Source organism: Anguilla rostrata, chromosome 9 (genome assembly GCF_018555375.3).
Source record: "Anguilla rostrata isolate EN2019 chromosome 9, ASM1855537v3, whole genome shotgun sequence".
Taxonomy (NCBI): Eukaryota; Metazoa; Chordata; class Actinopteri; order Anguilliformes; family Anguillidae; genus Anguilla; species Anguilla rostrata.
The window spans coordinates 27,633,354-27,648,547 of NC_057941.1; the positions used below are offsets into that span (position 1 = coordinate 27,633,354).

A 15,194-nucleotide genomic window follows, 5' to 3' on the forward strand; every position below is an offset into this window, starting at 1 on the left:
CATAATCATCAACACCAAAATATTATTAAACCCATTAACGACATCATTCATATTATTCATGGTCTTATCATTGTAAATAAAGTACTGCAGGTAACTTGAGTTTCTTGATCCATTTCTAATAACACATTCCATATGCCCTTAATGCTGTTTTTGTTATCCTCCAATATTTTATTATAATAATCCTTCTTACATATCCTCATAATAGTAGTTAACTTATTTTTTATATTTTTTATATTTATTTTCTGTATCTATGGTTCTATACTTTATGAATTGTCTATATAGGGTTTTTTTTTGCAGGCATTTTGTAACCCCTTTGCGATCCACGGACTATCTGTATAGTTTTGTTTTCTGCTGTATTTTTTTAAATTAATGTAGGCCTATGCCACTACATTAAAGTGCATTTTAACAGCTGAGTGAATATCGTGATTTTCTCCGTATAGAGGGCATTACATTACATTACATTGATTCGGGCAATGATTCATTTTTTTTGTTTAGAAATGCCGCAATTTGTCCAAAGTCAGACTTGTTTGACCACTTATTTTCGCCAAGATAACGATAACAAAATATGCAGAACTAGCACGACCTCTTTCTGTTGGCGCTTTGCCAACACTTCACCAGGACTGAGAGTATCAAGTAACAAGCCAATCCTCCATTTACAGGTGCGGTCTATGCGGAAGGGCGGGTTTCGTCACTAGACGTTTCAAGTCGCCCATTTAGCACTTGAGAAACTTCCAGTTTCGATCGTGAGCCTATTTGATAACATTTCGTGTCTTACAAAGTTCAAAGAAAGACTGGACTGCAGGTTGAGAACATTGTGATAAAGTTATTGGTGGAATCGACGCTCCGAAAGAAAACAAAGAGAAACCTATCACTACCGACATGTTTGCCTTCGCATTTATGCTTCTCTTTTTACAGACAACAGGTAGGAATACCTTGGTGTAGTTACTCGGAATTGTGTGTCCGAACATAAAAATTGTAGCTCAGCTAAAAGTTGGCACATTAATATTAGTGTATTTTTTTTGTTAAACTTAGGAATGTTGCTTGTCAAAAAAGTTTACAGTATCTAAAATGACCTTCGGTTTAACCTTAAATTCTTTGTTTTTTTCTTCAAGACAATTCTGCCATGACGAATGCATTTAACAGCAGCTTGGTTGTTACAAAGTAGCCTATCTGTAGGAGCCCATGTGAAAATATGGGTAAATGTCTCTTTGACGGGGTTGGGAACAGGGGAAATATATTTTATCTATTTTTTAAAACGATAAAATATTATTTAAAAATATGTTAATTGATTTCACATGGATGCTAAACTGTGGGTCCGGTGTAGGCCCCTCAATATTTGAGTGCAGGCCAGAGTTAGTCGTAAGGCAATTTATTGTAGGCCTGCGTACATTTAATTACAGGGTTGATGTCGGTTGGCTGTTTAGTTAGTACTTAAATATGATTTTATCTGTATTTTATCCTGGGTTATAATTTTTTTTATAAGGGCATCAGAAGATTACTCAACTAATGTTTTTTAGAACAACCCTCACAAAATCAGGTAAGGCCATTATTGCCATGTCTCTGTGTAGTTTACATGAGCTTACATGTGGTAAACGATAAGAAAAAAAACTCATCTGTACATATGAAAAGTATTGCCCTTTGTAAGATATAATTATACATGGAATCTGCTTTGTGTAGTATTTACAAGACTCTTGCACTTTAAGAGTGCACCATTATTGTTGGCCTACCTGAAATTAAACTGTATGAAACTAAAATGAATTTTATGCATTGTTCTTCGAAGAGTCTAGTTTTTACTAGGACAGTCACTACATGAATTCCCTCTTCTCATTGGTCGAAAAGTTTACCAGCAGCCTTCATTTTGTTGGGTTCAAAGTCCACGGGTCTTTTCCCCACATCAGTTTAACTAAGGCCTGGTCAAAATGCGGGTTCAAACTACTGTATGCTCTCTTATATTAGTTTTTTAGAAAGATTTGGCTCAGTTATGTTTTCCCCTTCTCATCAGAATTATACTTGTCCTAGTAACTCTCTACCAGTTTCCCCACCCCCGAAACTGCCACTCACTCAGCAAACAAGGAAGTCATCAGGTGTAGTTCTCAAAGCGTCTCATTTTACACACTGCAAATGTACGCATGTCTGCAGTCAGCATTTCAGCATTCTGGTGCTTCCAGCTGAAGGGTATTTTTAATGGTGAAAGTGTGTCTAAATCACAGATCTTTAATCCAGACTTAGATTTCAGTTTACCTCATTTGTGGTCCTCATGGCTTGGGGAGCCAGACTTCTTTATTTAAAATCAGAGAGTGAGATTCTTTTCCACTGATACAATCTCCAACATTTGATCACTTATCTGGTGTGAATTTTGAGATGGAAATTGTTGTTGATGTTGAAATTCCCACAGTTACTCATCCTCAAGCAATTCCTTTGTGTGTCTCGTTCTGAAAATCGAGCGTGAAGTATCGGGAAGTAACTCAATGAATATACCTTATTTAAGTTTCAGTTTGCAGCTTTGCGTTGTGTTCCCAGGGTTAATGCATGGTTTTGCTATATGTGCTGTGCTTATGTAGCAGTTGAGTCATGCATCGCACGCCTGTATACCTCACCACACCCAAAGGGTTTAGGGAAATGACCATGTTTACAGGCTCCTGCCTAGTAGATCAGTGACTCTTTTAATGACATCAGCAGTGCGTAGCCTGACCACCTGTAGCCTCCCATGTGGCTCCGTTTGTGCGCCACCCCCGTGTATCAGGGGGAAAAATATCAATTCAATGATTTTCCTTTTTTCTTGTCCTTATGAATCTTGTGTAGGTCTTTGTGTTTGTGGGAAAGGGCAGAGTCAGTCCCAGAGCAGGGGCATTGTTCAGTGTGTTAACTGATCCTCTGTGCTCTTGCATCAGTGAGTTGGGCACAGGTGTCAGACTCCAGTCCTGGAGGGCCGGCAGGGTCTGTTGGTTTTAGGGGTGTCTCGGCACCAGTGGTTCATTTCATTGATTGGCTGAAGAATCCTCACAGCGTTTCCTCAGGGCCTTCATTGGCAGCTGATTGAATTGAAACCACAGAAACTACAGACCGTGCCACCCCCCTAGGACTTTTATTGGCACCTCTTGTTCTCGGGTATGTTGGCTAACTGCTAAATGCTTACTGCTGCAGTCTTGTTTCTGACTTTGGGGTTAAAGCAAAAAGTGATCAAATTAATAATCAGTAAGCTGAAAAGATATTGACTCCTGGAGTCTCTGATCTATCAGTGAGCTTCCTGAGGCTTGTGGTTCAATATGCACTGTAGGACTAACTTGGAAGTATGTACTGTGTATTTTATACCCTGATGTTCGATTAGATGTGATGTGTATGATACAGATATGCTTTTAAAGGAGACCACATGGTTAACTGCTTGAAACTGTGGTTACTGTGGTTCTTCTCCAATGACATGATTTGATTTAAAAATGAGGAGAGCGATTTTTGTTTTTCAATGTAGATTGATTTTTCAAAAATTTGGGAACAATAATAAAATTTCTTGAAATGAGTTGGAACATCAAGTTTTTGCCGAGTAAAGATCAGATCAGTCCTGATGTCATGAAGGCCAAGGCTCTGCCTCTGGAGCTTCAAAGTTTTTAGGAGGAAAAAAGCTGGAGAAGGTTCTAAAAATATTGGGGATGTTTTGAACCTTCCTAGGAACACTGTTAAGTCCACTGTAACAAATTTTTTTAAAGTATGACATGGTCCAGACATTACCAAGACCACCCTTTTTTCCACTAGTGCATAGCCAATCAGGGTTTCAAAAAAAGAAAACATAGCTGAGTAATGTTCTCTAGCAAGAGATGATAATTGTGCCACTAACAGCTGACCAGAATCCTTTCGTGTGGTGATAAATCATTGTACAGTTAGCACAGAAATACCTGAGCATTCCAGGCACTTCTGTTCAAGCAGAGCATGTTTATTCTTCAACAGGGAACATTGTAAATAAATGCAGCCTTTCTGGCTAATAATTTCTAAAGGGAATGTTCTAATGTAGGCTGCAAAAATGAAAGGGAACATTCCTTCTGTTTAGAGTGTAGCCTATTTTGTATCCCATGTTAGTCTTTAAGAATGAAAATGTTGCGGTCAAAATGAGGGCTTAATTGTTGGGTTAAAATCTGAAAATGATCTAGACTAATTTAATGTTAGCTTTGCATAACCTGAGACCGAAGCACTGCTTAACACTGATAAGCTACACTTACGATTGCTATGATTCGAATGAAGATTTTGGTGTTGGGCCCTATCTGGGTGGGATTTGTTTTACTGGGGAAGGAAGAGTAATTTAACAGAGCAAGCGAGTCATTTCAGTCTCAAATTGACAGGCGGAATGCGCCCAATTTTACCGACTACATAGACACAATTCCAGCATATTTTACCTGTAATCATGAAGAGCCTTATGAATATTGACCTCAGGTGATTGGTCCAGTAAACATTGGACTCCCGGTTGAGAATGATTTATGCCAGGAGTGGAGCAGACACTGTGTGGCATCCGTTTCTCTGAAGTGCAATTCAAGATATGTGCGCCAGCAATGTACTGGCTAACACAGGGGTGGGCAATTCTGGTCCTGGAGGTGTGTATGCAGATCTTTGTTTCCACCGACTACCCTGGGTAACTGAGCTGATTGACTGTGTGTACACCAACAATGTAACTCGTAAATTAGATCACATTAAAACGTTTCATATGGGGACACAAGAACAGTCTTCGGTCGACGTTCTTGCGCTTATCAAGAAATGTCGCTAAAGTATTAAATGGCTTAAATGTTCGGGCTGATTAAATAATTAAGGCCAGCCACCAGATGTTGGCATGAAAACCAGAATCGGATACGTTCCTTGTTGCCCATCTGTGCGCTAACCTGAATCGCTCTGTGTGCGCCATGATTGTTCATTTTCACCTCACTGCACATTACGTTTCCAGGTCAGGCAGGATGGTGGCCTTCTGAGATGTCACTTCTAAAGTGTTTTACACTATTCAGCATTGTTCGTTGAAACCGACTGAGGATGTAGAGCATTAGCTGTCCCCAGTTATACCTTACCCCTCCATGATTTAAATTTTGCCATCCCTTGCCCTGTTCCTTTCTCTGTACAGACACGGTGGCCTTCGACGTGACAACGAGTACTCCAGTCGTCAATGTGCCGGAAAACCAAGGTCAGTTTGAGCTGTCTCTGAAGGAACTATTATGGAAACAGAAACTTCAATCTGCTTTTGTCATCTTTATTAATGTCAAATAGGTCAAGTTGTAATTAATTGCAATTCATTTTTGCATTTGTATTTAATTAAAAAAAACATTTTTTCTAGGGGCTGACCTAAAATGTTCGTATACTGCTGACTTTGGAACTCCCAGACTTGAATGGAAATTCAAGAATTTGAAGGCGTCTCAAACTCTTGTTATCTTCAATGGAGCCCCCACTGGTGAGATTAGTCTTTATTTCTCTCACTCATTGCCATTTAAAATTTTCAGTATTCCAGTATTTAAGGTATGGGAAGTCAATCGCATACCTGTCAACTGTGTTTTGTTGTCATATCAATCAGGTATTGACCTCACAGCGGCATAGAATTTAATATTTTAATGACTGAAAGTTAACAAACAATAACAGTTTGAGTAATGAAGGTCTTGCCTCATACGTACAGTATGTTGCACATTCCTTGTTGGTGAAAGGCATGCATTCCTATTCACCTGTATGTTGTTGTTACCAGCCTGTTCATTGCTCTGTGTTGTCAGACTAGTTGTGATGGGTGATGGGGATTATCAATAGGCAATGAGCAAGGCTGCTGGCCCAGGGAGTGTTTGCTAGTGTGTTCCTCAAGAACACAGGCTGTATTGTCCAGAATACACTTTTTATAAGTGCTTCAATTAGTGGTGCGATTGGTCCATACTGCATACATGTGCTGGTTACATGAGCTTCGCAAAACAAGTTGACTGAACGGAATCTTTATGGTGTGAGGCAAACTTATTGGATACACCTAAACTTTGGACCTTACTTCTTATAACCATTGCAAAAAAAAGCCTAACAATAACAATTTGCGAGATCAGCATGATACTAAATGTTAACTTGTGTTCATAAACTATCTTGAGGCTGTCATGAAATATTCCATGTCCAAGATAGACATTTCATTTGGACTAGCCATGCTGAGTGAGGGGAAAAAAACAGTAGTGGTAATGTTCTGGGTAACCTACAAAATTCAAATTGCTATACGGATACTGTGCGCCGCAAATGTAATTAATTAGGTATATAATTTTATTCATTTATAAATTTAAAATGTACTAACAAGCACCCCAGGAGCAGTAGATGCTAACCGACCCCATGACCATGGCCAGTTAGCTCCAGTTTATTCTTATCTGACCATAACACATGGTTTCAGTGCCATGTAGCAGATTCCACATGCTTATTTTTATTGATTGCTCTCAGCTGAGGCTTTTTCTGGAAACCCGTCCAAAAAGCCAACTGACATGGAGTTTGACATTGTGTCTCCAAGATCTGAAAGTTTTCCAAGATCTCCAATTGTAGCCTTGAATTTTTCTTGGCTGCCCAAGCCATCTGCCTCACTGTGTATGGGGGCAAGGTGCACTTTTGTCCTCTCCCAAGTGGCTTTGGCATTTCCCCAGTGGTTTTAAACTTCTTATTGAGCTAATAGTGGAAAATTGTTTTTTTTTAGTTTGTACTGTAACTGTCCCTTTACTTGTGAAAGTCAACAACTTTTTATACTTCTACGCCTGTCCTCATGGCTTATTTCCAATTTACATCCCAGTACATCAGGTCATGGGAGACCACAAGACTCTTTCCTCATATGGAGATAAGCTTGTACATGTTACTGCGGATTTATGTTTTGTTGGATGTAATAAAAAAAATGTATACTCAGCTGTTGTAGTTCAAAATAATATAATTTTTCAATTTTTGAACGTACAATATATGTACAATATATATGCGTGTGTTTATGTATGTGCACTGGCACAAATTATGGAAATGCTGAGCTTAAAGAAATTTTAGTACTCTTAAAACTTTTATCTGTGCCCTTTCTTCTGTTGTTGTTTCTTGTAGCAATGTACACCTGAAAAATGTATTCAGAACAGTTATCATCTTGACCAGGACTGATAATGACATTACGTGACTATCAGTAATTTGAAATAAAACCAAAAACCAAAAACATACTCGCACTGCTCAATTATGTAGGTATGAACTAATATATGCAGGAAGGTGTAATGATTATTACTTGTTTGACACAAATGCTAATTATTTCTTCACTTTTGTTTTATGTTGATGTTATATTTATTACATAATATTTTCCAAAAAATGAAATGGTTGCAAAATATTGTATGAATCGTTAAACTGTTTATAAATAACAGTGTTTCCATAATTTGTGCCAGTACTGTATGCTAAATGAATATATTTATGAACAAATGAAGCTCTATGCAGAGGATAGGCTCCTGTGTAGATGTGAACAGTATTGCAGTGAACCAGAAGGAGATGGCAAAAATATGTTATACGTTGTGTGCACTTTCACCTTAATGAACTCGATACTGTTTTTGTTCCACAGCGGGGTATACTGGCCGCGTTGAGCTGTACACGGGCGGTCTGAGGTTCAACAAAGTGACACGCGCAGACAACGGTGAATATACCTGTGAAGTCTCCTCCAGCCAGGGTTTCGGAGAAGCCGTCGTGAAGCTGGTCGTACAAGGTTAGTACTCTTACAGCCTCAGGGATGGGCTGGGATTGTGCAAGGCCTGTGAATAAAGGATTCATTTCATCCAAAAATGGTTGACCAAAAAGTGCATTTGAGAGGACTATACATTTTTCAGAAAGAAGACAAAGCATTTAAAAAAAAGTTTAAATTTTTTATAACAAAGTAGGTCAATGGGGAGCTTAATTCTCTTTCGCAGTTATGACCTGGGGAATGGCAGGGGCAGTGGTGGGGAATGTAGGGGGATTGTGCAGCCAGTCAGACGCTGGAGTGATGAGCTTTTTTTCTGGGAGACGATCATATCGAGGTTCACTCCTGAGAAGCAGTCGGCTGATCCCGGGCTGATTTAGCTTATGGTATAGGACATTCCAACCCTTAGGTGAGTAGCTCAGCTGGTTTTTATCACACGCACTGGCCCTTGGGGGCTTCAGCTCAAAGCCCGTAACAGCGCTACGGTTCACTCCGTGGAATGCACTTATGTTCCATGCACTCTGACGTGTTGTCTCTTGTGTATTGTTTCTGTCTGGATAAGAGCGCCTGCTAAATAACTGTGATGTAATGGCTGGCTGGGTCAGAGGGCCTGTTGTGATCCAATGGCTCTTCTGTGCAGTGCCGCCCTCCAAGCCCCTGTGCAGAATCCCCACGTCTGTCACCACCGGGAGGCAGGTGACGCTCTCCTGCTTCGACAAGGACGGCTCCCCACCCTGCACCTACAAGTGGTTCAAGAACAACACCCCCCTCCCCGAGGACCCCAGCAAGTTCCCCGCCTTCAAAAACTCCTCGTTTACCATCGACTCCAAATCCGGCGATCTGGTCAGTGCCCCCCCCACATCCCGAACAGCTTTTTAAATTAAAATTTTTTTTTTTTAAAGAGATGCATGTAAATCAACTCGAAAGAGTAAAAAAGGAAATTTTCTTTCTTGTTCCTTTGTCAACAAAACCTGTTCACCAAAGAGCACTATCTGTTTGGTTCTTTGTCATTTTTCTAAGTACCAAAGCAGCACTCATCTCCAGCTTTGTTTCCACTTTGTTACTCACATAAACATGTTTTTGTAAAGACAATGTTTAAATTGGTTCTTAACAAAAGATGAGAATAGCTTTATGTTGTGTCCCCCTAAAATCTGTGTGCTCATGGGACCAGTGTACTTAATTTAGCAAGTGCTTCTTTCCAGACCTAAGCTTGTCATTTATATGTATGAAATTAAGTGGGATTTTTGGGATTTAATAATGGTAATAGTAATCCAATTAGAGCTATGTTTTAAACTATGTTAATCCTAGCTAAATCTCTTCTTTGGATTCAACCCACTGGTATCTTTTTACTTATGTTTTCAGCTATATGTTGGAACTACATGAGTTTTTTTGGAAACTCGTTTTGGATTAGGTCCTCCTGTGTGTGTTTTATATTTTTACCTTCTTTATGCTTGAGTTGGGCAGTCATGATTATGTGCAAGTAGAATGTTTTGTGCCATCTTTTGTCTGGCACAAAAGACACATGTATGCGATTAGTAGTTTCTCTGGTCTGAAGAGGTGGCTTTAAATCTCCTCTCTTCCTCTTCCAGGTATTTCCGAAGATCTCAAAGTTGGATTCAGGATCGTACTTCTGCACAGCCAGTAATGGCGCTGGTGCTCCGCAGAGCTGTGCCGCAGTCCAAATGGCAGTCCGTGAGTTCTCCCAATCAATCTTTCTCATATCACAGTTAGGGTACAGTAGTGCAGACTAGCATATTAACTAGCATATTAGCACAAACTAGCGTATTAGACATGTCCCCTGCCTGAAAGGAATGTGGATAAACTGGCTTGGTTCTTTTCTTACCTGACAACAGGAAATTGAATGCTACATTGCGTGTTCGTTCTTGGGGTGTAAATCATGGTATTGTACACCCCATTTTAAATGGGAACACAACTTGTAAATTGTACCTTGTTTATTAATCATATGAATGTTCAGAGAAGTGTAGGGTTGAGGATTGAATAAATATGTTTATTTTCTGAACCTAGCTGTTTTAGCAGATCAGTGCCCTTGTACAATGTTCGGCACTCTAAATTTTGAACACAAGTGTTACTGTGTGCTAAAACCCCAATTAGATCAACAATTAAATCTTCAAAATCTTTATATCAACATGGGCCTTCGTCGGTTGGTCACTCATTCAGTGTTAAAGAGAGAGGTGCATTACACCAGCCCTTTAACAGAATATGCAGATTATTCTGAATAAGTAAATTAAATGCAGGAATTTTAATAATTTGAAGTTAACCATAAGTAATAAAATACATGCAAGCTATCATCCATGAATTACCTAAACTAATAACAGATTGTGAATGAACTAAAACAAGAATAATAATGGTAACAAAGAACAATACAATGAATAACAGGTTACACACAAAACAATGAGGAAATTAACTGAGCAAGATGTTAAGTTAACTAACAAGAGGCACTCTTAACCAACGTATGCGTTTTTGCGCAAGGTGTAAAAACATCTTGTGTGACTTGTGTAACCAAGACAGCAGGGAAGGCAGGAAAGGGGGAGAAACAAGAAGGGGAGGGTCTCCAAATCTCAGGGCACAAAATTCAAAATGGAAAATCACATCAGCCCAGGTGTTGAATGGGGATTCCGTTATTACGCCAAAAGCCTGAGGCTAGACTGTAATAATTCTGTGTGATCCAACAAAGCTGAGAACCTGGAATAATGGCTAGGAGCAGGTTACTTCAGGAGGCATACCAAAACCACACCCAAACCTAGATAAGAACAAAAAAATCTCAAAAAAACAGCTGGTCCAAAGATAAGGAAAAATTAAATCGCCATGAAAATCACAAAACGTAGGAAAAGCTGAAAATATAAAAAAGAAAAGACTCAAACCAAGGTGTGAGTTATCCTTATATCTTTCTAGTTCAGGGGTCTGTTCAATTGCCCTATTGATTGTAAGAATTCCTTCCCGCTTGGGGACTGGGAATACCATTAAGTGTCCAGGTTTTCATACTAACTTGCGCTTATTGTATGTGGCTTTGGATAAAAGCATCTGCCAAATAAATGTGATGTAATGTTACAAACAAGATGGTTTGCATGGTAGGGCAGGTGTTGGGCAATGAAGGGTTAAAACGCAGCTCTACATATTGTCTTTGATCTCATAGGCGATGATAGCAGGGGTTTGAGGCTCTTGGAGACCCTGAAAGGGAGGAGGAGGATTGCGTTTAGATGTGTTTCTGCCTTTTGGATCTGGTTTACTGGATTCTTTACTTTCCAGGTGCAAATTTATTACCATAGGGAGGGAAGTAAAAGACCAAAGGGAACACTAAGTAAAAAGGAATACAGATATTCCTACATTTGCGGCATAGTATCTCGTACCAAAACATGCATACTATAAATAAAGTCATCAGCTGCCTGACGGGGACTATGAGAAGTGTCATAAACTGGATAGAGTATACCAATTTTAAGTGCAGTATGATTTACTGTAGAGAATATTAATATGTATTTTTTTTTCAGAAAGGACCCAGCACTGGGTGAAGTTATAAGTTTCCAGGAGTAAAATACAGACAAAAAAAAAACCTAAAAAAAAAATCTAAGCTACATCAAAATGTCAAATTATTACCGTTATGCGATTGAATTACCATTGTTTGATTAGAAGAATGACTGAATATTTGCTCTTGCCTGAACCTAAAACAAACAGAAAGCCCATGATCATATCTGTCAAATAGATCAAGTTGGACTCAATATGTAAGAAGAGTGTGTGGTGTAGCCTGTTTTTATTTATGAATAAACATCAACTCATAAACGCTTAATAAGCCATGAAGTGCCACCTTATTGAGGGAGGCAGAGCCCTCTTGAGAGAAGTGGGGCCCTCTGGAGGGAGGTATGGGAAGGACTCTTTATAGGCTTATCCAGCGCTTACAAGGAGGAGGTGGCCTCATGGAGTGCAGCCTCTGTAAGGAGTGGAGCCACCCGCATATGTACCTGTGTATAGATGGCTGTACTGACTGAAGTTCAGATAAAGAAGTAATGGCTGCTGTGCTCTGTGTGCAGAGGACTTGAACACGGGGGGCATTGCCGCTGGCGTCATCATAGCTCTGTTGGCACTGGGATTGCTGGCATTTGGACTGTGGTACGCTCATCGCAAAGGATACCTTCCCAGTGAGTTTAATACTTACCACTGATTTTAATATTCAAAATTGAAAGCAGTGTGATGGTTAGAATTCAAAAATTAATTGTAAATACAAGAATAACAAGAGTGTTTTTCTAACCCAGTGCCTTTTCATTTACTCTTTACAGAAAAGTCTGAAAGGTGAGTATTTTCTTTATATTTATACCAAATGGATAACTTGCATGTTGCATGTGCTTTAAAAAAATAATAAATTGGAATTATTATCTCAAGAATGATTATAATATGTATTGCTGAATGCCAATATACAAATGAATGAGCTATACTTGTAAATGTTTTTTTTCCATGCACCGAAGGCAAACCTAGACCACTTTCATCTTAACACAGTGAACATGGGCTCATGCCAATATCTAACGTATCATGTAAATGCTAAGGACTGATCAGGTAGCTGGTGAGTCCCATATACCTGTACCTACATGTAACAGTTCTGTGAGCCAGAGGCCTGGTTGCTATAGGAAAATGAGCCTGCCTCAAGGTTCTTTTTTTCTTGCAGAATCTGCTTTAAAAAAAAAAAAAAAAAGATTCAAATTCATCTGGCTCTGAAAGAACTCAGTTGTGAAGATCGTTGTGGGCCTGAGTGGTGGAGTGGGAGGGGGAGGTACAGGGGGAGGGATTGCTTGCTTAATTTCCATGTCTCCTTCCACAGCAAACCCCGGGCACTGTACCAACCACCATCTGACTATGTTGACGAGGAAGACGTAAGTACACCAGTGGAGCTAGGGCAGGGTTGCAGTTTGAATTTGGCAAGATGAATTTACCTCTGGTTGACTAAACTCCACACTGACACAGTAACGTTAGTTTACCATTAGTTAATTGGTTGGTTAAGTGGTTGTTAAATTCCTGCCACCGCCTCCCTTTTAGCAGGAGGCTGATATACCTTTCTACTCAAAGGTGCAGAGGATTGTAGTCTTGCAGTTTATTCAGTGTCATTAAGGATGGGTGGAGGCAGATTCTGAGGTGGATGTGTTTGCATTTCAGGGGGAGTTCAGGCAGAAGTCTTCCTTCGTGGTCTGAACAGTACTGGAACAGAACTGGTGGGCAAGCACTGATAAAACGGTCGCTTTGGAACTGTAGAGGAAGATCACTACCAACTCACATGTGGGCTTGGTGTTGATGCATTCTGAGGTTTTAATGTATTGGGAACATTTTTATACTGAGTTGCTGGATGAACATATCCATTTTAAATCACTCCTAATTTTCTGGGTAGGACAAAAGCTTTCTCAAATTCTAACATTGCTCGTCTGTGCAGCTGTCCCATTTGCACTAACTCTCCCCCCCCCCCCCCCCCCCCCCGTGCTATGCACTGTGACTCTTCGTTTGAGCCGTAGATGGATAGAAACAAAACCAAACAGGGTTATATGCTTATATGAAATACTTCAACCATACTTGCGATGTTGGGAAAATTTGAAAACATTTCTGCCGGTCCCTGAGAATTTAACTAGATGTTTTCCTAGCCAAATTGTGCGATCTCATGAAAGGCTATTTTTTTAAATAGTGAAAATTGGTGAACATGTATGTTTCTTATAAATTGTCTGTAATCTGCGGGAGTTTGTTTAAAGGGATTATTCATTTCCATTGTATTTGAGCCAGGTAGCTGGGAGAATGTAAACGGTGCTGGGCTTCAGTTTTTGGGGTGGAGTTGGTGACACAGAAAGGGGGTCATTGGGTAACATTGGAGCTGGTGCGACTGGATCAGACTGTGTGTGTAACATAGAGCCCTTGTGCTTCTGCCTGTTTCAAAACAACTGTAAGCACCCTTTTATTCTTTATATAAGCCATAATGCACCTTTTTCCTGTGTGCAGTCCTGGATATTATTCCCTCAATCCACACTATTTCCTTTCTGAGTTATTTTGCTTTCATATGGCCTAAACAAGGTGGAGCCATAATATTGTGTGGTTGCTTGACTGGTTTGAACCAATCACTGTGTGTTGCTGTGGAGGACCGAGCCTTTTGATTTGTTTAAAAGAGTCTGATTGACATCTTACCTCATAGTTCCATAGTTACTAGGCTCATTAAACCTCACTACATCTCTGTAAATCAGGACATACAACAATATGGATTTCCCTAATGCAAATTATGCTTGTTTGATACTGTGTTATTAATTGTCACTGTACAGTAAATCTAAGATGTTTCAACCAAGGTTCATGTTTGTTGTAAACATTTTTTTTTAAAGAATTGTCCTTTTTCTTATGCTCTCTTAAGATTATGTGTTGTAAATACTGTGCTGTGTGCTTATTTGCCCCTACGCATTATTTCGGCTATGAATTATTTTTAGCTTGATTATTGAGGGGCCTTTGTTTGTTTTTTATTGTTCATAATGATAACAGCACCCCCTTTAGTACAATGTAGAATTGCAGCCTCTGGTTTTAATGGTCATTAGTAATGTGTGAGGAGAGAAATTAAATGTTATTGACTATAGATTTAGACATTTTGCTAGAATTTCCCCCTTTGTGTTGTGAAGAATATTAATAAATTTGATTTTATTTAATTCTTGATTTTGGAGATTTTTTTTTATTTTAATTTTTTATTTAACCTTCATTTAACCAGAATAGACTTCATTGATTAATTTTTTGACCTGGCCTTGTCAAGAATCAATTCGATTACACTGAATTGGAGACAAACAACATATATCAAAATACAGCAAACTGAGTTAAAATAACAATCATTATTGCAGTACATGGCACCAAATCTAGCCAGAACACAGGCATGGCAATGAGACCATCCCTAGATCATTAATCAAACATTTAAAGACACCAAGAGAGAACAGGTTAGAAAGCTTAAAATGTTTTTGTATCATATTCCAGGTAAAGGGAACAGAATACATGAATGCCCATTTACCCAACTCTGTACGGACGTTGGGGACATACAACAGGAATAAATCCCGAGAACGGAGGCAATGACCTCCAGCAATTTTTCCGAGAGATATAGGAGCATGAATATGATGGCAGTGGTCTGAAAATTGGCTAAAAAGTACCAGCAACTTTGACTACAGGTGGCTAATGCAGGCTAGCCAACCCGTGCATACACAATACAATGGTGTGTGAGTGCCTTACAATTGGTAATAAATTACAGTTCCTGTAGCGATTGTGTTTGTAGTCAAGTCTGAATGAAATGTATAGGGTGTATAGTCTTTCAGTTTGTGTACATCTATGGCTAGTCCAGTAAAATCCTTAATGCAATAAAATCTCAGGAGTCATTAAATATATTTTAAGCTCTGAGAACCCAACAAGTGTTTTTTTTTTTTCAAGAATGGTTTCATCTAAGTATCTTTTGAAATTATAGTGATGCATTTTTATTACAATTTTAGCCATCCAAAAACATGGTTGGTCTCAAGTGTATAAAAATTGCTTTAGATTTTAA

The 15,194-nt window shown here is 39.1% G+C and overlaps 1 protein-coding gene across 1 annotated transcript; it reads left to right on the top strand.

Annotated features, from left to right (window-relative positions):
- The first annotated feature begins 645 nt into the window (after positions 1–645).
- Positions 646–14,322, top strand: f11r.1 (F11 receptor, tandem duplicate 1). Its single transcript, XM_064351488.1, has 10 exons — positions 646–922; positions 5,093–5,152; positions 5,303–5,416; positions 7,541–7,681; positions 8,295–8,497; positions 9,244–9,346; positions 11,698–11,805; positions 11,944–11,956; positions 12,480–12,531; positions 12,812–14,322. Exons 1-10 carry the CDS (start codon positions 880–882, stop codon positions 12,845–12,847), a joined length of 873 nt encoding a protein of 290 aa, XP_064207558.1. The 5' UTR covers positions 646–879; the 3' UTR covers positions 12,848–14,322.
- Positions 14,323–15,194: the final 872 nt, after the last annotated feature.